Source organism: Notechis scutatus, chromosome 3 (assembly GCF_049901735.1).
Source record: "Notechis scutatus isolate UNSWTSFEM ecotype Mainland chromosome 3, rNotScu1.2, whole genome shotgun sequence".
NCBI lineage: Eukaryota > Metazoa > Chordata > Lepidosauria > Squamata > Elapidae > Notechis > Notechis scutatus.
This window is the reverse complement of record NC_142011.1, coordinates 83,043,122-83,064,131: the sequence shown is the minus strand read 5'-3', so window position 1 is coordinate 83,064,131 and position 21,010 is coordinate 83,043,122. Positions and strand designations below refer to the sequence as shown.

General features: G+C 35.4%; 1 protein-coding gene across 1 annotated transcript in view; it reads left to right on the top strand.

Annotated features, from left to right (window-relative positions):
- Positions 1-20,574, top strand: part of HFM1 (helicase for meiosis 1) — a 64,142-nt gene extending 43,568 nt beyond the window's left edge. The window contains 18 exon segments of the mRNA XM_087959982.1: positions 1,911-2,017; positions 3,447-3,494; positions 3,927-4,024; positions 4,568-4,699; positions 5,589-5,674; positions 6,000-6,083; positions 7,207-7,364; positions 7,454-7,557; positions 9,382-9,516; positions 10,548-10,643; positions 11,169-11,287; positions 13,797-13,879; positions 15,972-16,075; positions 16,556-16,783; positions 17,829-17,934; positions 18,430-18,541; positions 19,587-19,732; positions 20,386-20,574. Of these exon segments, the coding sequence (XP_087816108.1) occupies positions 1,911-2,017; positions 3,447-3,494; positions 3,927-4,024; positions 4,568-4,699; positions 5,589-5,674; positions 6,000-6,083; positions 7,207-7,364; positions 7,454-7,557; positions 9,382-9,516; positions 10,548-10,643; positions 11,169-11,287; positions 13,797-13,879; positions 15,972-16,075; positions 16,556-16,783; positions 17,829-17,934; positions 18,430-18,541; positions 19,587-19,732; positions 20,386-20,449 (2,010 nt within the window). The 3' untranslated portion in view covers positions 20,450-20,574.
- The last annotated feature ends 436 nt before the right edge of the window (positions 20,575-21,010 follow it).

Here is a 21,010-nt window from a genome sequence, read left to right as displayed (position 1 = left end):
GGTATTCAACTGATTTTCACCAGTTCGGGCTAACCGGTTGTTGAATTAACACCCCCCCCCCCGCTATCCAAGTGGATCCTGGGTGCTGTGCTGCAATGGAGAAACAGACAATGGAACTTTCTCTCTTTCTTCTCCCTGCTCCTTCTCCATCCCTTGTGCTGGATGCTATGTTTCCCGTTTCTCCATTGTAGCACAGCACCCAGGATCCACTTTGATTGCAGAGGACGGGTAATTTAACAACCGGTTTGCCCAGGGTCAGATTGGCTGTCATGGGAGGCTCATCCCATATGTGTGGAGAAGCTGGAGGATGGGGATGGACTATACCTCCCACGACAGCCAACCTGACCTTGGGCAAACCGGTTGTTAAATTAATTGAATCCCACCACTGTCTTAAGCATATAGTACAGATTAGATAAAGTGAATGTTATGGATCTAAGGTCAATGTATTGTTGCTTATGTTTATTTTTTTAATGTTTTTATATGCTATTAGGTGCTCAGAGTCACTGTGGTAAATTGGGGGAGGGTCATACAGACTGAGTCAATAAATAAATAAGCTAAGTCCTTTTTAAAGTTGGTCTGGACAAAAAGTACCCAATCTATCCCTAATTTCTAAATGAAAAAAATAATTTCCTAAAATTTCCTTTAAACATTGGGGAAAGTTATCTATTTTGCTTAGGTAATTTGCTTGTAAAATATTTATCCTCTGGAGCAATTAAATCTCACTTTGCCTTGAAATGTCACACATAATTTTCCCTGTATTTGGACAGGGACTGTATTTGGACTAAAAACCCAATGAAAGAAATATGAAAAAGCCTTTAAGCTGTTTTTTGATAGGGTTTTTGTGCTGAAGCATATTGTTTGAGAACCACAGCAATATATGCAAGTTTTATTTTTTAAATGATATATAACATAGAAAGGCATTTTGTGGCAAAACAGGCAAACATTTTTCATTGCTTTCCTTGTTTGTCTATGGTGGTTTTTTCTTCTTCATTAGACCATTGAGATACTATTTTGCAACAATTCACTGAACCATGAATTTTGGTATTTGTATGGTACCAATGGGACTATGTATCAATGAAATTTAGTTCCCATTTCATTTTGAATGTATTTGATGTTACATAATAAATATAGGTTTATGATGATACTGTCGTTGTATGGTATTATCTGGATTTTCAGAAGTGTCAGTCGTACTTTGCCAGTCTGTTTACAGAGAAAAATTAAAGTATTCAATGAATTAAATAATGAGATAAATTAATATGTAAAGCCAGGTTTTAACTTTATAGTACAACTGATAAATATGAACCAATCAAATTTTATTTATACAATTTATATGTCCTCCCATCTTACTGCAGGTGAGTGTAGGTGGTATACAAAGTTAAAAACAACAATTTAAACAACTTAAATCATACATTCCTGAGGTCATAAAAAGCTACTCCAATTCATAATACAACAACAGTAGCTCGTTTAACCTCTTGGCTCAAATTCATGGGATGCTTCTAAAAGCAAATTGTTTGCTTTTTAGGGTGTTACATACTTGTGTAGGGACTCTGTTAAATGTACCCAATATGTGGTATCTTGATACTTACAATTTAGATAAAATTAAGAAATAAATAATAAAAACAACAGATTTAGTAATAAAAACAATTATCCAATACACGTCTGTTTAAAAGTAAAATCTACTGAGATCAATGCATTCTGTTTTCACATAAATATGGATAAGCTAAACAATCATAAAAATAACTACCACGAATAAAAATACTAAATAATATCTCCATCAAGTCTGAACTGCCAGAAATAATTCTGAATGTATTTCTCTGCAATTACATCCAAGTAATTAGATAATTTTTAACATAAGTGCTTAAAATATATTAAAATAAATAGAACAAAATTAATGAAAGAAACTATTGCAGGTTGTATTGATATCTGGTTGCAGTGAATTTTCAGACATCAAGTTAAGAACAAATGAGAAAAAAGTACTTAATTCCTTGAACAAAGATAAGAAGTGGATGAACATAAGGTACAAGATTAAAATTATTTTCTACTAAGCAGTAATTTTAATTACAGCAACATTTTTGTTTTCTGCATAGTGTATGTGCTTAAAACCTATATGGTAATTTATATGCTATAAATTCTGTCCTACTTACAATTAATTCTGTTTCACAGTAGAGATGTCAGTGCCTGGGCTAAGACTTTCCTCGTCATGTCCTTTACCTGCTATTCCCCAAATTCAGAAGAACTTCCAGATTGCAAACCTACTGTTCTTGGGGGAATACAATCCCATCAAGAATCTATGATAGTATTTTGGGGGAATTAGTAGGCTTTAACCCAAAATTGCTTGGATTGAGTTTGAACCTTTTTTTCCCTTCTAAGCTTCTAAACACCAGGTCATAACTTCTATCAGCTCTCCTATTTGGTAGATGATACAGCTTTGTAACATTCACATGTTGATATTGTGCCATTGTGAATTGAAAGATAATTTCTCCCAGTAGTTTTGCATGGATATTAAATAACATTAAGGAAAGGATTGAGCTCTGCGATACTTTATACTGGAGTGACCAACCTGTTGCCACCAACACAAAATATGCAGACAGCAGTTCATTGTCAAAACTGAACAGCCTTCTCAACAGAGGGAGAGAGATATGACATCATTTATTTCCATTCTACAGCACAGTCCTTTCAATTGTTCTAAGAAGGCTCCAGAGCCATTTGCACTACTCAGGTGACCCTGACAACACTCCAGGTGGCCTCAATGACTCTCTAAAAGAATACAAATGAACAGGTGTCTGCAAGGACTATAAATCCTTCAATTCCCCACCATCCAGCCAGAACTGAAGAAGCTTCCTGGGTGAGAACCAAAATGTCCTCAAAGAAAAACCAAAAAGTCCAGTTGCCTCTTGAAAAAGCACCTTTGGGACAACCATGACCTGGATGACTGAGAATCTCCATAGACAAATGAAGTAGATAAGCAAGCCTGTTCTGATTGTATCACGAAAGAGTAAGCTCAGATGTCCCATTGTACTCACTCCAGGAAATGTCCAAACATCTCTTTACCCATTTTTGAGAACTCTCAAAAATGAGCTCACTGGGATCAGTGGATGAGGAGCCATACCCGTTAGAGCTTTCAATGTTAAAATGTGCACATTTGAAGCTGTAAAGTATGGAGAAATTTTATTTTCCCAGAGATTGGCAAACCCTATCTCAAGTCCACATGGCCAAAACTGAACAGCATAATTCAAGAGCATCTGGAGGGTCACAAGTCTCATAAACCTTCTCTGAAACTATAACTCTATAGTAATATAGTTATAAATAAATCTTAATGAACTCTTATTTATATGTATGATACCACTATATCTTCTTGATAATGAGAAATGCATCTCATTTTATGTTATAAATTAATGTCATATATTTAGCACAAGTAAATAAAAACTTATATATTTTATGTACAGATATCCAATGGAAGGAAAAATAAAAACAAGAGAAATGAAAGTAAACTGGTAATTATTTTATACAATATGTTATTATTATTTTAAAATAGTAATAAAAGTTATTGGTGAATTATTGTATGGTATTTCTTTATACTCCATCCTCTCTAGATTTTATCTAGAGCTGTGGTAGTGCAATGGTTAGAATGCAGTACTGCAGGCTATTTTGGCTGACTGATGGCTGCCAGGAGTTTGGCAGTTCAAGTCTCATTGGCTCAAGATTGACTCAGCCTTGCATCCTTCCGAGTTTGGTAAAATGAGGACCCAGATTGTTGGGGGCAATATGCTGACTCTGTAAACTGCTTAGAGAGGGCTGTAAAACAGTGTGAAGTTGTATATAAGTCTAAGTGCTATTGATTTTTTAAAAATCAGTGGATTTACTGTTTATGATATTTACACATTGGTATTTTCAATATTTTGAAAAATTTATAACTTCTTTTTCAGTCTTATTCAGGCACAGTTAGGATGCATTCCCATACAAGATTTCACCTTGACGCAAGATATAGGAAACATTTTTAGAAATGGCATAAGACTTACAAAATGTATGGTAAAATTTAAAATTACTCTTTTTGTTGTATATTTGCTTACAGCTAATCCTTGTTTAGTGACCACAAATGGAACTGGCAACTCAATTATTAAGTATAGTGGCTCCTAAGTAAAATAGTGCAATTTTACAATGTTCAGTTTTCCTTTGCTTTACAGACCTACAAAGACCGGACACAAAGTTATTTTTGTAATCACCATCGAACTGGAGATGGTCACTAAATGAGGCAGTGACTAATTTAAATTTGTAGGGCATTTTCTAATAAGTGTGAGTGATTTATAAGAGTAAAAAAGAGAAGCAATGTATTTTAAAGAATAATAATAAGCTTACATCCTGCGATGATAGTTGTAATACCATCAAATTTCCACATCTGCCTATTCCAGGTCCTTGAAAATAATTCAAAACAAAAATGCCAAATCCATCTGAACATCTGGCTAACTGTGCAATATACAGTATAAATATAATGTAATAAGGATAATATACATGAGCATGTATTTTTTAATCTCTTCCTGTTTTTACACTTGTTTCTTTTCTTGTGTAGGGTTATCTGAATTTCTGGCTACCCATAAAAACAACTTTATTGTATTACTAAACTCTTTGATTTTAGCGAAGTGCTTCAGATGTAGACTTTGGGAAAATTCACTGAATGTATCCAAACAGCTTGAAAAAATCGGTAGGTATAATAAAATTTATTCTACCTTTCAACTCAGGATACAGTACAAAAGTTAAACTTTTTTCTGTTTAGAGTAAAATCCAATCATTTCAATCTCATCACATAAAAATATTACGATAGAATTGTTTTCTTTTTCCATCCTCAGATTGGACAAGTCTTGAGATATTGAAGAAAAATTAAATTCAGGAGATGTGTGATTAATGTTACATTAAATATCACTTGTGAAAATGTTCAGAATCTATGGATGTTTTGTAGACCTTTCTTATAGTAATTAATATGCTGCTTAGCTTTACAAAAGGAAGTGGCAACAGTGATGAGAATTTTGCACAGCAGTATGTTATACATTAGAAGTACAAACTGCAAAAGAATATTGAGGATTATTCCTACATTTTCTATTGTTTTTTTTAAATATCAGATTTTAAAAAATTACAGGTGATATTTGCTTAACAGCCAAAATTAGGATTGTTAATATTGGTTGTTGAGCAAAGCAATAATTAAAAAAGACACCCACATGACTGCTTTACTCAATGATTGTAATCCTAGCACTTTCAGTTGTGGTCATTAAGCTACCTCTCAAGTTATAAAGTGGATGGAGAACCACCAGCTGGATATTGTTGATGCTTTGGACTTTGCCAACAATCTCTGCTGTTGACTTTTTTTCCCTATTACCCTGCACTTCAGTCTAAAACACCTCCAGGGATAAAGCACCCAAACTGCAGTCTGGAAAAACCTCACCATCCTTAAACCATCAGCCACATTTTGAAATATATTTCAGAGTAGATGCTTAGTTTAAATGATATTTTATATTTGCTTATTAGTAAAAAAAAGATAAGTTATGAGGAAATGCAATTTGACAAATTAATCTTTAGCATATTTCAATTTTCAATAGGCATGAGTTTATCAAATACAATGATGAATGCAGGACTGACATCCTTTAAAAAAATAGAAGATACAAATGCAAGAGAGCTTGAATTGGTATTTATTTTATAATTTTTATGTTGTGTGTTACATATACTATTCTACATTTGCTCACATATCTGATAAATCTGCATCAAGATACATTTTAATGAACATTTGACAATGCATTTTCAAGTCAATGGTATGTGCCCAAAGCAAGGCAGACAAACTGAATATACATTAACCCCAAATGCACTGTTGCCATGTTGATTGATTTAAAGAAGAACGCTAACAATGTAATGCTAGGAAGACTATGTTTTGTAAATAGCTTTTGTGCTATGTTTAACAAATATTGGTCTATGTTCTAAATTAATATGAATGCTGTTTGAATTTAAATTTCCAGATTTTGAACAGACATCCTCCTTTTGGAAATCAGATTAAAGAGTCAGTAGCACACCTTCCAAAATATGAACTTAACATAGAGCAGGTATATTTTTGTTTTGTGTTTCCACTACAAAACAACTGAATTCAAAAGAAAATTTAGAAGAAATTCTCCTTCCTAAAATTTTGCAAAATATTCATTAAGTACATTTGTGATTTAGGTGCTGATTACACAAAAAAAGTCTTCAAACTATGGAGCCAATAGTTCGTTATGATGTACTGGAGTCAAATGTAGTAGCTAGTACAGTATTGAGAGTGATAGACTAAAAAGCCTATAGTGAAGATTTATAATTGTAGATTGGAAAAATTGAGAAATTGAGCTCTGTGGTAAGAACAGCAGATGCTTTGTTATAATGTAGCAAGATAACTCCATTGGTCATACTGTCGGCCACATCACTAATGAGTGACATTTGCTCTTAAACTGTCTAACTCTGCATGGGATTATTTAATAATCCATACCATAGAATTAGCAAGAATGATCTAGGAACTAGATATAACAATTACTTAGACATCTCACCACCACCCATGTTTTCTCCTGAGTTTGAATATGCCTTGCTTTTCTAAATGCTGGTTTATACCACGGGTATATACAATAAGGCAAGCACAAGGGAAATTATACATGAGTGACAACATCATCATACAAACGCTGCAACTAAGGGGTGACACGACAGCGGTCTTCCAGTATTCGAGAGAACCTCACAGAAAAGAGGGGGACAACCTATTCTCCAAAGCACTTGAAGGCAAGACAAGAAGTAATGGTTGGAAACTTATCAAAGAGATATCCAACCTAGAACTAGGGAGAAATTCTTGTCTTCAGCTTGCCTTCAGAAGTTGTGGGTGCTCCATCAGTGGAGGTTTTTAAGAAATGATTGGACAGCCATTTATTCAGAATAGTATAGGTTCCCTTCCTTGAGCAGGGGGTTGGACTAGAAGTCCCTTCCAACTCTGTTATTCTGTATTCTATATTCTGTAACATATGTATCAGAATTTGGGGTCCAATTATGTAATGGTAGCATTAAGCGGAATGGCATCATTACACACGTGTCATAACATTGAAATAGCTTAGCATGGTATCTGAATCCAGCCAATATGAATCTATTCATATTTATTTACCATATCATATGCGAAAGCTAATTTTATTTTTGAATTGTATGTCATTTATTTTCAAGCTGGCAAAGTACAATGAAGCAGTAGCTGAAATCATAGTTACAATCACATTAACCAACTTTGAACAGCTGCAGATAAAAAGAACTGCTCCAGATTTTCATTATACAACCCTAGTAATAGGAGATAATGATAATCATGTGGTTTTTAGACAAAGGATTACGTGAGTAAATGTAATTTATTTTGAAACGTTAACAATTGTGCATTTTTGCACATTTAATTTTAAGCTATTGATTCACTATATACTTGCAGGGATTCTGCTTTGCTGAAAACTGGAAACTGGACTAAAAAGATTGAAGTAAGAAGAGCTGTTAATTCTGATGAGCTTAATATAAATCTAATCAGTTCTGAATATGGTAAATTAATTTATGGATTTGGATTTTAAAAATAAGTCTAAGTTTTAAATGGAGAACCTCTTGGGTTTCATGTTTCTTAAATTACTATATGCTGATTTTACAGTGAAACTGCATTTCTGCTTTACAACATATTGTGTCATGGAAAAAAAGTCATCCAGTGAATTTGAACAAAAAGCAATGGAGATCTGAAACAAAAGTTATTTACTGAAATATCTTAAACAATGATCACTGGGCTCCCAGCCAAACTGTCTGAGAAGCACATCAATAGATTGAAAAAGGTTGTCATATGAGATAATGACACATTTATATCAATGGTGGTATTCAGCTGGTTCACACCAGTTCTGGTAAACCGATAGCAAGGATTTGGTGTGGGTTGCCGAACCGGTAGTAACTTCTGGCTGGCCATGCCCCCAATCCGGCTGCCTAGTCACCGCTCGCTTGCCCCACCCAACTGATGCTCGCTCACCCTGGGCCGGCCACCTGACGCTCACCTGCTCAGTCACTCCTTAAAGTATTTCTTTTTTTCCCCCTCCCAACAATCAGCTGTTCCTAAGATCAGCTGTACCAGGATTCCCCTTGCTTACTTACTGCTTCACCCAGGAGGCTTCCCTGAGGCCCAGAAAGGCAAAAAATGGAGGAGGGCCACAGCCCCCCACCCCCTCCATTTTTAGCCTTCCAGGGCCACAGGGAGGCCCCAAAACGAAGCATGGGGGAGTGCTATATGCCCCTCCTATCCTCCATTTTCTGCCTGACTGAGCCCAAGGGAAGCCTTCTGGGATCAAACCCCCCCCCCCCCAAGAAGGCTTATCTGACGCTCAGTACACCCCAAAATGGAGTGCAGGGGAGTGCTGCATGCTCATCCTATCCTCCTTTTTCTGCCTAACTGAGCCCAACGGAAACTTCTCTGAGGCTCAGAAGGCCCAAAAGGGGGGGGAGGGGGTGCAAAAAGCAAAAACAAAAGAACCTCAAGCCCATCCAATCACATGGCTATGCTCCCTAGCCATACCCCCTAGCCATGCCCACATAACCGATAGTAAAAAATTCTGAATCCCACCACTGATTTATATAACTGTATTTTAAGGATGGAGCTTGGAATGAGGTTTAAGTTTTTAAACTGGTTTAGTCCAGTAGTTAAGCCTCTAGACTAGATACTGTGGGATTGTGAGTTCTAGTGACACCTTAGCCATGAAAGCCATCTAGGTGACTTTGGACCAGTCACTCAGCCCAACCTACCTCACATGGTGGTTTTTATGGAGAAAGTTGGAGAAAGGATATTCATCGCCTTGAGTTATTTATATAAATAATAAATATAATAAACAATAAAATAATTAGTATTTTATAATATTTTTATTAGAAAAAGTAATAAAAAACAAAACTCACTATGATTATTTTTACAATGGCAAGTGAATATTATATTTGTATAATAAGTACATTTTACCTAGTATATAATTCCTAGATCATTTGGACCTATAAAGAGTGTTATTGTTACCTAATAGAATGCATATCCATATTTTCTTCCACTCTCTGCAAGCTTGTTGGAAGATACAATCAATAGAAAACATTGGAAAAAGAAAAAGGAAGAGGCTCAGTAAAAGATATGTTTAAATATTTAAATTAGCTTCTGATCCAGTACTCTTACATACTATTTACCATACAAAATACATTGTAACATTCTGTTGGCAAGAGAGTGGAATTTGCATTAAAATTAGTTTTTCTTCTGTTCCTTCCATTTATTTATATTTTACATACACACACACACAAACACATATGTATTTGAGATATATTTGTAAAACTATATATATATATAATTCTCTCCCCTAATAGTTGGATTGGATATTCAGCAGAAATATAAACCATTTTACTTGGGACCAAAGAAGTTTGGAATCATGATAACTCATGGAAAATCTGATAGCTCTCAGACATCTTCAGTAGGGTCATCAAAATTAAGAACAAATAAAGGTAAATAAAAATTCCATATTAAATATTTATTGGTAGCAGCCGAATAGATTTTAGATAAGTGTTTGATGTCAGAACCCAGTTTGATAGTGAATAATGTATAACTATAAAGGGTACCGGCCTACTTCAGAAGTTTTTGATTGCAGAATATTAAAATAATTATGATAAGAATTGGCAAAGGAAAAAAAATCAATGTGCTTTTGGGTTTAATATTCAAAATGCAAATCCCACTTATTTAGTAGGCATTTGAAATTTGCCCAAGGTATTCTCTTTGTGATGATAAATAGCACTAGAATTCTGATGAATTTTTGTTATTTTAAAGTTTGTTTTTAATATTTTAAATAGCAAATAACTTTTTAATGATTTTAGGCCAATTCATTAAAAATAATATATAAAATGGATCCATAATGTATAGGTATTTTGTTTTTCGAATCTGAATATTTTAGTTGGTTTTTATTTAAATTGTAGATTCCTCAGATAAATTTTCCAGAGATTGCCTTACTGAACACAGTGGGATTTAATTTGGTACAAACGTTTTAGAAACGGAATGTATACTTTATGTCTTATCCTTTTGTTCTGACATTAAAGTGTTGGTGTATACCAGAGGTGCTATTCAGCAGGTTCTGACCAGTTCTGGAGAACCGGTAGCGGAAATTTTGAGTAGTTCGGAGAACTGGCAAATACCACCTCTGACTGGACATTTTACAGTATCCTTCTCTTGCCACGCCCACCAAGCCACACCCACAGAACCAGTAGTAAAAAAAATTTAATCCCACCACTGGTAAATTAAGGACAAATTCACTTAAATTATAGTAAACTTTAAGTAGTCTTATCACCTGTTTCCTACATGATCATTTTCAAATGTTTTTACATGTTCCTTCTTCACTTACATATTACCTTATAGAATTTGTGGAAAAAACAGTAAAATAATGTGCAAAGGCTGCCATTTTTCAGTGATTACCATGTATTTGATTCTGATATAATGTTTAAAGTTTTATTTTCTTTTATGCCATCAAATTGACATAAAAAAAAAGAAGCCACTTGTAGCCAAGAATCACTAAGCATAAAGAATGGAAATAGAAAATGCAATCACCACTGCAAAAATAAAGAAACATGTGGACATGATTGTTGTGAGTTATTTTTTTATTGTAACTTATACAGTACAGCTTGCATGTAGAGAAAGATTCACTCAGCCTCTTGAGTTTAGAAATGTGCACATTCTCATAAATGTAAACACTTTAAAAAATGGGTATATAGGAGAAAGCTTTACATTTGGAACATGACAGATTCTTAATGTACAGCAGCAGTCCCCACCCTTTTTGGCACCAGGGACTAGTTTCATGGAAGACAATTTTTCCATGGACAAGGGTGATGGATGATTTTACATGAAACCTAAATCCAGCACATGCATAGATGAAATTTTGCTTGCTCGTCTGCTGCTCATGTTCAGCTGCACAGCCCAATTCCTAACAGGCCATGGCCTGGTACATGAAATAATTGGTACGTGCAATGTTGTCAATAAAATGGAAGTGGTTGGCTGTTGTCATACAAGAATTTACTTGAAACTTTTATGAATTATTTTTCTTTTGTTTCTAGTTTTGTGTAACAAAAATAAAATATGCCTGTAAAATGAAAATATATATTACATTTTAAAGGTAAAATTGGAGTTTCAGAGAAATCTAACGTGAAGAATGAGTCAGCTTTTTCTTCATATCTTACTGACTTAAGAAACAGGCATGCTGAATCTGCCATTCCCCCAGTCAAGCGACTAAAGGTACATGAATTTGGAAAAAATATGTCTGCCCTTTTAAAATAAAATAACTATTTGAAATTAAGACCATTTTTGTTAGTGAAATATAATATCTAATGCTGAATATATCCTGTGAAATAGGAAAAAAAGTGGAATATTATATTAACATTAAAAATGCCTACAAAAAGATTAAGGCGACGGTACAAATTATGCCAGAAAAAATATTGGGAAATAAATGTTTTATAATCTTCTAGACCAGGGGTGTCAAACTCAAATTCATCGGGGGCCGCATCAGCAGTTTGGTCCCCATCAAAGGGCCGGTTGTATCTGTAGGTCTATGTGTCCACTCTTTATTATCATAAATTAATGTCACTGCATTCAATTATTACTGTTTTTTGTAATAATGTAAGTAATTCCCTCTGCATCAACTTTTCTTTTCTTGGACATTTTTGGGGTATTTGATTGTAGTTTATGGTCCCTATACCACTGTAAAGTGACATGGAAGTGGTCAGTATATCCAAAATTTACCGCTCCACCTGCCTTATATGTGCCCAGCCATCTGCCCCCTTTTAAAGTGCCCAGCCATGTGCCCCCTTTTATAGTGCCCAGCCATGTGCCCCCTTTTATAGTGCCCAGCCATGTGCCCCCTTTTAAAGTGCCCAGCCATCTGCCCCTTTTATAGTGCCCAGCCATCTGCCCCTTTTATAGTGCCCAGCCATCTGCCCCTCCATTTACTTTACTTACCTTTTACTTCTTTCTTTCTTTTACTTCTTTCTTCTTGCTCCTCTCCGCGGCGTCCGCGCGCTCCTCTGATCCCTGGAGATGTCGGGCGGACGCCACGTGATGACGCCACGTCCGACACCCAGGGAGCAGTGCGGGGCAGGAAGAAGTCGGGCCAGGTCCCGGAAGGTAAGTAAATTATTTTTTTTTTTAACTTGAGCCATTTTTAAAATGAATTTACTCCGTGCAGGCACGGAGTAAATTCATTGAAAAAAAAAACGGGGAGGCTGCAAGGCTGGCGGCGGCACCGCGGGCCATCAGACGAGGTCTGGCGGGCCGGATTTGGCCCGCGGGCCTTGTGTTTGACACCCCTGTTCTAGACCATTTATTTGGAATAAGTATAGAAGCTGACACCAGTATTCCACAGGAGGTAGCTTTGAAATGAAAAAAATATGTGCATTTTTCTTTAAACATTAGTGGCTAATTTGAATATGATTGTTGGACTGAATAATAAACTAAGATTGGATATTGTACATTATGCTACTTTTTTCAGACAAAAGTTTGACAATGCTTCTTGACTGCCATCTTGCAGGATTTGGGGGATAATACTTTGTTCTTAAGATTTTACAGTGCAATCATTTTTATTTCTATGGAATCGCCATCTAGTCTTTCCCTTTACTAAAGGGAGACAAATTTACAGATTTCAAACTATTCTTGCCTTTTGTAGGAGTTTTCTCTATCATAAAATGATATAACAATTATAATAGTGAGTGAAATATAATAAATTATATTTCTATAATACACCGTAATAATAAACTATAAATAGATTTATAGCCGCCCTTCACTTGCTGAGATCTTTGCATAATTCAAAGCTGACATTTACTGAAATCACTATCATCATTCCAAATCAATCAATTCCCACTTGAAGCTCTTTTCACTGAAGGTTATGCCTGTTATCTGTTATGTTAGTTTAATACATGTTGGTAGCAAATCCCAAAGGTGCTTTTTCAAGAGGCAACTGGACTTTCTGGAGTTTTTTTTAAAGATGTTTCGCTTCTCATCCAGGAAGCTTCTTCAGCTCTATATATTGGACTCATGGAGGAGGATTCAAAGGGCCCACCTGCAACAGGTAATTCAGTATGTTATGCTCTCAGAAATGAACTTAACCATCCAGTCAAGAGCTGAAGAAGCTTCTTGAATGAGAAGCAAACTGTCTTCAAAGAAAAATAAGAAACTCCAGTTGCCTCTTGAAAAAGCACCTTTGGGACAACCATGACCTGGATGACAGAGAATCTGCAGGGGTGGGATTCAACCGGTGTTACTACCGCTTTAGTGACTACATTTTGTGCGCGCGTGTAAAAAAAACCTTAAGCTGTGCTGCCCAGACAGCTAAAAAGCACTGTGTGCAGGTGCGCAGCGTTTGAAAAGCTACTTTTTTTCCTGCTTTTTCAACCTCAGCTGTGCCACGCAAAGCAGCTGAGGTTGAAAAAGCAGGAAATAAAGGACAGGTAAAAGCCTGGGCGGGCCGGTGGGCCAAACAGCAGCAAACACAGAATTGGTTCAGTGTCTGCTGCTCTTCAGAGCTACCGGTTCTATAGAGCCAGGCAGAACCGGGAGCATCCCACTCCTGAGAATCTCCATAGACATGTTGGTAGCATGGTAGTTTTTAGGATTGAAGTCTGAGAGAGAATAATGTTCATATATAGGTTTTTTAATTAGTGGTGGTTTCTCATTTTCTAGCTGTTCACAAGAAATAAATATATGTGTACCTGTATATTATAATAATAATAATAATATTTTTTCTACATTTTAGATGCAGATGTCAAATAAATCTCAAAAAGTCGATCTTAAACAATTTAGTTATATTCCAAAAGCTTTTCTTCCAGGATTGCCAAGGTATTGTAGTAACAGTAAGAGTCATCTATCATCATTGTCTTTCTTTATTACAGCTCAAGATTAGTAAGACATAAATTAGAACAACTCTGGTACAATCCAAACATATAATAATGTTAACAGTTTAATATATGACATACCTTTAATAAGAAATCTAGATATGATGTAGCTTGATCACTATAGCACAACATTTGAATGTTAAAACAAATGATTGTAAGATGTCTGTGATTTAAGAAAACTTCTAGATAAATAATATTGATCTGGGGGGCAAGGCAGCGTTTCCAAAAAGTGAATTAATTGACAACACAGTTCTGCATCAAATTTACATCACAGAGAAACATATTCTAGTGCTTCAGTTTCACCTGAAACACAAAGGATTCCTTTATACCTGCTATCCATAACTGCAGAAGGAAGGGCATTAAAACATGCTTGGAAAATGAATACAGAATAACTTGAATAAATATTATGCGGGTTATGGTTCTGTTGATTTACTGAGGAGACAATATAATCTGGAGGTGTTCCTAAATTACTGTATACTGAAGTTCAATATCTGGAAGAAATTAAGGGGCATGCCAAGATGAAGCGCTGTGTTAATTATGACTGTACCATATATCATCTAAATTTAAAGTGAACATCCCTAAACTAGGAGAGGCACAAGCCCCATGGGGGAAGATAGATAGAATTTAAGCCAATAATATACACATAGGACAGGAGTATTTCTCAGAGGAAGGGCTAAAAACACAAGACATAAAGGTCCTTCCAGTTGCCCAGCTAAAGCAAGCAGTCACCTATAACTGGGAAATAGCAATTACAGGAAGATGATGGAAAGGCATAATCACTTTAGAGATAACAGATAACAGATAATCAGAGTTGGAAGGGACCTTATAGGTCTTCTAGTCCAACCTGCCGCCCAAGCGGGAGACCCTATACCATTTCTGACGAATGGCAGTCCAATCTCTTCTTGAAGGTCTCAAGTGATGGTGCTCCCTCAATTTCTGAGGGCAAGCTGTTCCATTGGTTAATTGTTCCCACTGTCAGAAAGTTTCTCCTTATTTCCAGGTTAAATCTCTCCTTGTTCAGTTTCCATCCATTATTCCTTGTCTGGCCTACAGGCGCTATAGAAAATAGATTGACCCCTTCCTCTCTGTGGCAGCTCCTCAAATATTGGAAGACTGCTATCATTCCTCCCCGGTCCTTCTCTTTACTAGACTAGCCAAGCCCAGTTCATGTAACCGTTCTTCATATGCCTTAGTCTCCAGTCCCCTAATCATCCTGGTTGCTCTTCTTTGTACTTTTTCTAGAGTTTCAACATCTTTTTTATAATGTGGTGACCAAAACTGGATTCAGTACTCTAGGTGTGGTCTTACTAAGGCTTTATAGAGTGGTATTCGTACCTCACTTGATCTTGATTGTATCCCTCTGTTAATGCAATTTAGGATTGCATTAGCTTTTTTGGCTGCTGCTGCACACTGCTGGCTCATATTTAGCTGGTTGTCCACTAAGACTCCAAGATCCCTCTCACAGTTATTGCTATTGAGCCTGGTTTCACCCAGTCTATATGGGTACTTTTGGTTTTTCTTGCCTACTTTTCTCTACATTGAATTTCATTTTGTTAGATACAGCCCAGTGTTCTAGTCCAGTGATCCCCAACCTTTTTTATGCCGTGGCCCGGTACCGGCATCAGCTGGGCGCCGCGGCCCGGTACCGGCATCAGCTGGGCGCCGCCATCTTTTTGATGAAAAAGTGCTTCCGGTGACCTCACCGGAAGCACTTTTTCATCAAAAAGATGGCGGCGCAGCTTCGATGAGCTTTTCCGGTAGAAATGGCTTTCTACCCGGAAAAGCTCACCGGAAGCACTTTTTCATCAAAAAAAGATGGCGGCGCCCAGCAAACCAGTGGCCCAGTAGGACTTGTTCCATGGACCGGTACCGGTCCGTGGACCGGTGGTTGGGGACCCCTGTTCTAGTCTGTCAAGATCCATGGTAATGGCATCAAGTTGTACTGTGTAGGAAAAGGCAATTGTTTGTTTTCTTTAATAATAGTCTCAAATTTATTTCACTAAAACATTGATTCTAATTATTTCATTTTTCTAAAGATTAGAACATGTACAACATCCAAGATCCCCTTTACCAGAAGACATCTACAGTTCTAATGTCTGTCAAACATTTCAACTGAAACCTGAAGTTTGCAAAATGAATGGTACATTTTTAATGATTTTTAACATTTATTTTACTTGGCCACAATTTAGTCACAGTTCAATTCTTTTAATTCCTGTAGTTTCAATGATATAAATTAATTGCATTAAGTATTTGGAACATCATGCTTCCTCACTTCATTATATGGTAACATAAAGGAATAACTGGGTTATCTTTATTATCCCAGAATATTCTTATTTTGTAGATTTTTGACACAAAATAATACATTTACTATCAAAGCCAGTGTCATAAGTATCTGAATGTGAATGTTTCAGATCAGTATAAAATAATTAGAAAAGCTTGTAAAAATTAATGCAATCAAATGCACATTTTATAAATAAATATCTGCTCCATATTAGAAACATGATACTTACTTCCAAAAATGGTGTTGTGGATTCACTTGTCTTTGTTTAAATTGGAGAAATTTATTACTTTAATAATGTAAAAAATTACATTGGAATATTATTGTTATGTCAAATTTTAGGTTTCTTTGCTATGAAGCAGTCTGATGAAAAGAGTAATCCGACAATGGGCTCATATGAAAATCTTGAAGAATCTTCAATGAGCAACTTGACTGATGCAGATAAAAGCGTCTCTTTGTTTTCTGAAACTTTGAATGTAAATTTTGAATTAGGAAATGAAATTTGGAATGATTATAATGATGGGAGTTTTGTACACAACAACACTAATATGCAGGAGTTAAAAGATCCAGGTAAAAAATAAATGTAGTAGCTAATTTTAGTTTAAATTATGTACTAGTATTTTGTATATAAAATCTGCATTATTAGTTTCAGCCAAAAAAGAAAACCTCTCCAGTCACAAACATAGTGCAAAAAAATGTTTTTAACATGTGACTAAAATATTATTTTATTATATAAAAAGGAGTAAATAAAATAATAGAATATAGATTCTAAAACATAATATAGCATACCCATAGTCAGGGGTGGGATTCTACCAGTTCGCACCTATTCGCTAGAACCGGTTGTTAACATTCTAAGCAGTTTGGAGAACCGGTTGTTAGAAGAAATTACTGGCCTAATCCTGTAAGGAAGGCAGGAAGGAAACATTCTGGTGTTGCTTACAGAAACTGCCTCTCCGTTAACCCTTATTACATTCTTGGCAGGACTAGACTTCCTGTCTCAGGAACGTCTCTGGAGTTTTCCCCCCCTCCTTTGCTGGTACTTTGCCTGTGTGGAGTGACCATTCAAAGTTACAATGGCACTGAAAAAAGTGACTTATGACCATTTTTCACACTTACAACTGTTGCAGCATCCCCACAGTCATGAGAGGCCAGGCGAGGAGGTGCGTGCCTCAATGTGAGTTATATTGAGTTGGCCACACCCAGTTGGAACACTGGAGGCAGATACACTTAATTGTCATATCTGATCTTTTTGTGTATTGGTTTTAGGAATATAGACAAGATTTTAAGGAGAAATGTTTACTTTGCGGTATATCACTGAGTAAGAAGTTAGATTTAAATCACAAATAAGCATGCTGTATGATTGATTAGCTTTTGTTTTGATAAGGATTCTGTTTTGCTTAACTCCTGGTAACTAAATTGAAATATTAGTGTGAATATTTGGCAAAAATGCAGAAGTGGCTTTGCACTATCTTTTTACAAGATTACTTTTTACTTCCCAATTTAGGCTACAACCATTTGATTATTTTATGAAACAAAGGTCAACTCTATATCAGATCAATTTCAGTTATCTTTAGATACTATTTGCAAGATGTTTGGCATTATTTTTATGTTTTAGAATCTTCTCCCCTGGAATCCAAAAACACGTGCATTCAGAATTTGAGAAAAAATACATCACTTTGCCAAAACACCCAGAAAAAACCTCCTGAGGCACTTTTTAAAAGGTATATATAATGTAATAAAACAACTACTTATGTATCTTCAGTTATACTTGCATATACAAAGACTTTCAAATTTAAATTCCCCAGAGATACACTATCCCACTTGTCTTCTGGCCGCCTCTAACAGACTGCTTTTGCATAAGAAGATATGTTTATGATTTCTTTAAAAAGGCCATTCTGGTTCACAAGTATAAGAGTTATATATGCACAAAATCTTTTTTGTATGCAAATCTTTATTCTTTAATGCAGACTGAATCTTGGTATCAGATCAATCTTGTAAACAAAACTTCTGCAGAAACATCCTAAATATACATATATTAAGACTGGAGTGCAGAGATGTATATATTTCCTACTGTTACTACACACCTTCGTATATGTTTAGAATGAAAATGCTCCAAAATGTTACATAATTTATTGTGATAGCACCTTGCTGTCTTTTAAAACCTTATAATCTTTTATTTTTGCATTTTGGATTCCATTTCGGTGTGTTTTTTTTAGTTATTCTCCAAATAAAACAAAACCCGATGTCTGTTTACACAATTCTTACTCTCCTTCACTGACTCCTCCATCCAGTAACAAATTACTTCTAGAATATGGAAATCAAAATATTGTAAGTGATAATATACACATTTGATAATCTTGTCTAATATTGTACTAAATGCATATTGAAAAGATGCCTGGTTTTTATTAGGTTTATTACCAATTATGTCTGATAAACTTTTCCGACATTTGTATGTTTACATATGCATGACTGAGGCAGGACAGAAGTTGTATGTACATTTTCTGAAAGATAGTTGCTGTCGTGAAAAATTCAGAAGAAAGGGGTATCACACAGAGCAGAAATAACCAAACGTTTATTCAGTGATTGTTGGATCCCAGTTTTACAAGAAATAGGAATGGCAAACAATGGGAAAGCAAAGATTTTTACAGGGCTACAGGTAGCAAATCTTAAAAATCTAGTTTATTGGTAAATATTGGGGTAACTCAGCAGGTTCTTGAGTATGGGCCTGGAACATTTCTATGGTTAGGCAAAAGCTCCACTTTCAGAAGTGGCAGCAGCACTGGGGAAGTTCATTGTTAAGGAGATGCTAATCAACTGCCTGACTATGATTAAGGATGATACCTTCATCACCTAGTTATTCTATTGCAATTCTTTATTAAGGCTGCCCTCAGGTAATAGCATAAGCAGTGAGTGAAGTTTCTAGCCTTTGGTTAGATGGAATAAGGGGAGGTTCTCTCTGAAAGCAGGGTTGATTGTTTATGCTAAGATGCAGTTAAGCACTGCTCAGGTCATATCTATAAGTTTATTTATTTATTTATTTATTTGATTTGCCAATTGTTTACAAGATAATAAGTATAAGTGTATACATAGTTGTGAATACATGAAATGGGTACATATAAGAAAAATAAAAGAATAAGAGAAACAATAGGACAGGGAAGTTTGGGAAGATGGGGCCACAGTCCCTCTCTCTCTCCCTCTCCCACTCCCTCTCCCTCTCTCTCTTTCTCATAGAGGCATAGAATCATCTTAGTATAATATTAGGTCTTTATATTCCCAAGATTCAATTGTGTAAATCTATATAAAATAAAAGTAAACCGTTGATCATATGATGCTAACTGTATCTACTTGTTTTTTGGGGGGGGTTGTATTACAGTTTAGACTTCAAGAATATAATCCACCAGAAAAGCTGAAAATGAAATTAACTACAACTTCAGAAACAGCCTTGAGATCTTACCAAGTTGCTGGAAAGGGAGACTTTTTTATTACTAACAGAACTATGACAAAGGGGGTTGATCTTAGGTATTAAGAAACATTTCAGTAGAATCTTCAAACTGAAATTTTCATAATGTTTTCTCGACATGTATTTCAAAAGGCATAAACTCACAACTAGCTAACTCTTTTTACTTTCCTACAATATATTTCAGACTTCTCCCAAGCATGGCTGCAAATCTGAACTCTCTATAACTGCATATAGACACAACTCAACTAGTTTCTTTATTTCAGACAACAGTAAAACCATAAACACAAAAGATTGACCATTGCAGTATGCAGTAGTCTCTGTGTGCTCCAAGTTTAGATTCTAAACTTTTTCTTTCTGACCGAGATAAAAGATATTCAATTGTTCTATTTACAGCCTTGAGAATGCTCATTGTTGACATAAGACAAGACATGCAAATAATTAAGGCTGTACAAAACTCATTGTTTTAGGAATGAAATATTCTAGAAAATCCTGGAACACATTTTTTTTTCTCCAGATCAATATCAGGACCATTTTCATTTTGAAATGATACAGTGGTTTCCAGGAGTAAATTCTCTGTTTGCACATCCTACTAATATTTATACTCTAGCGCAATATTTTGGTTTAATAGTATTTTCATGTTATGTTAAAATAGTAATTTTATAGGGTTTAATATAGTAAAAATAATACCTTCTTTGTATTTTTTTTGTCCTAGGCATCAGCTTGATGATGATGGTGATATTAAGCCTTTTCTTGGCATATTTGATGGCCTTTTCTAATGCTCATAAACACAATATTTTATCAGTGGGAAAGAATAAACCAATTTTGAGGATGAGAGATCTTCAATTGCTAATTGAGAAGTTTCTACTTTTTGGTTATAATAATTCACTGATAGTCAATTTTGCTATAGGGATAATACCATAATTGCAAAAATGCTATATATTTACTTACATGCATACTTCAGTTGTAATATTATTTAAATGTCAGAATGTTTCATTAGATAAGATTGTACTCAAAATATACTATTTTTGAATTTTAAATTTTACAGTTTTATTCCGGAAAATAATATATTTGCCAAATATATTTAAATAAATATCTTTTTGAACTACTTTTTTATTGTTATCTTTCCTTTGATCAGTGTTGACAACTGATGGCTGCTTAGACAAATCCCTGCAGTTTTCTTGGCAAGATTTCAGAAGCGACTTGCCCTTGCATTTTGGTTAGGGATGAGATAGAGTGGGACTAGCCCAGGCTATCCAGCTGGCTTTTTGCCTAAGGCAGGACTAAAATTCATGGGCTCAAGACCTCTAACTCAGCATCTTTAACCACTAATAAAAATC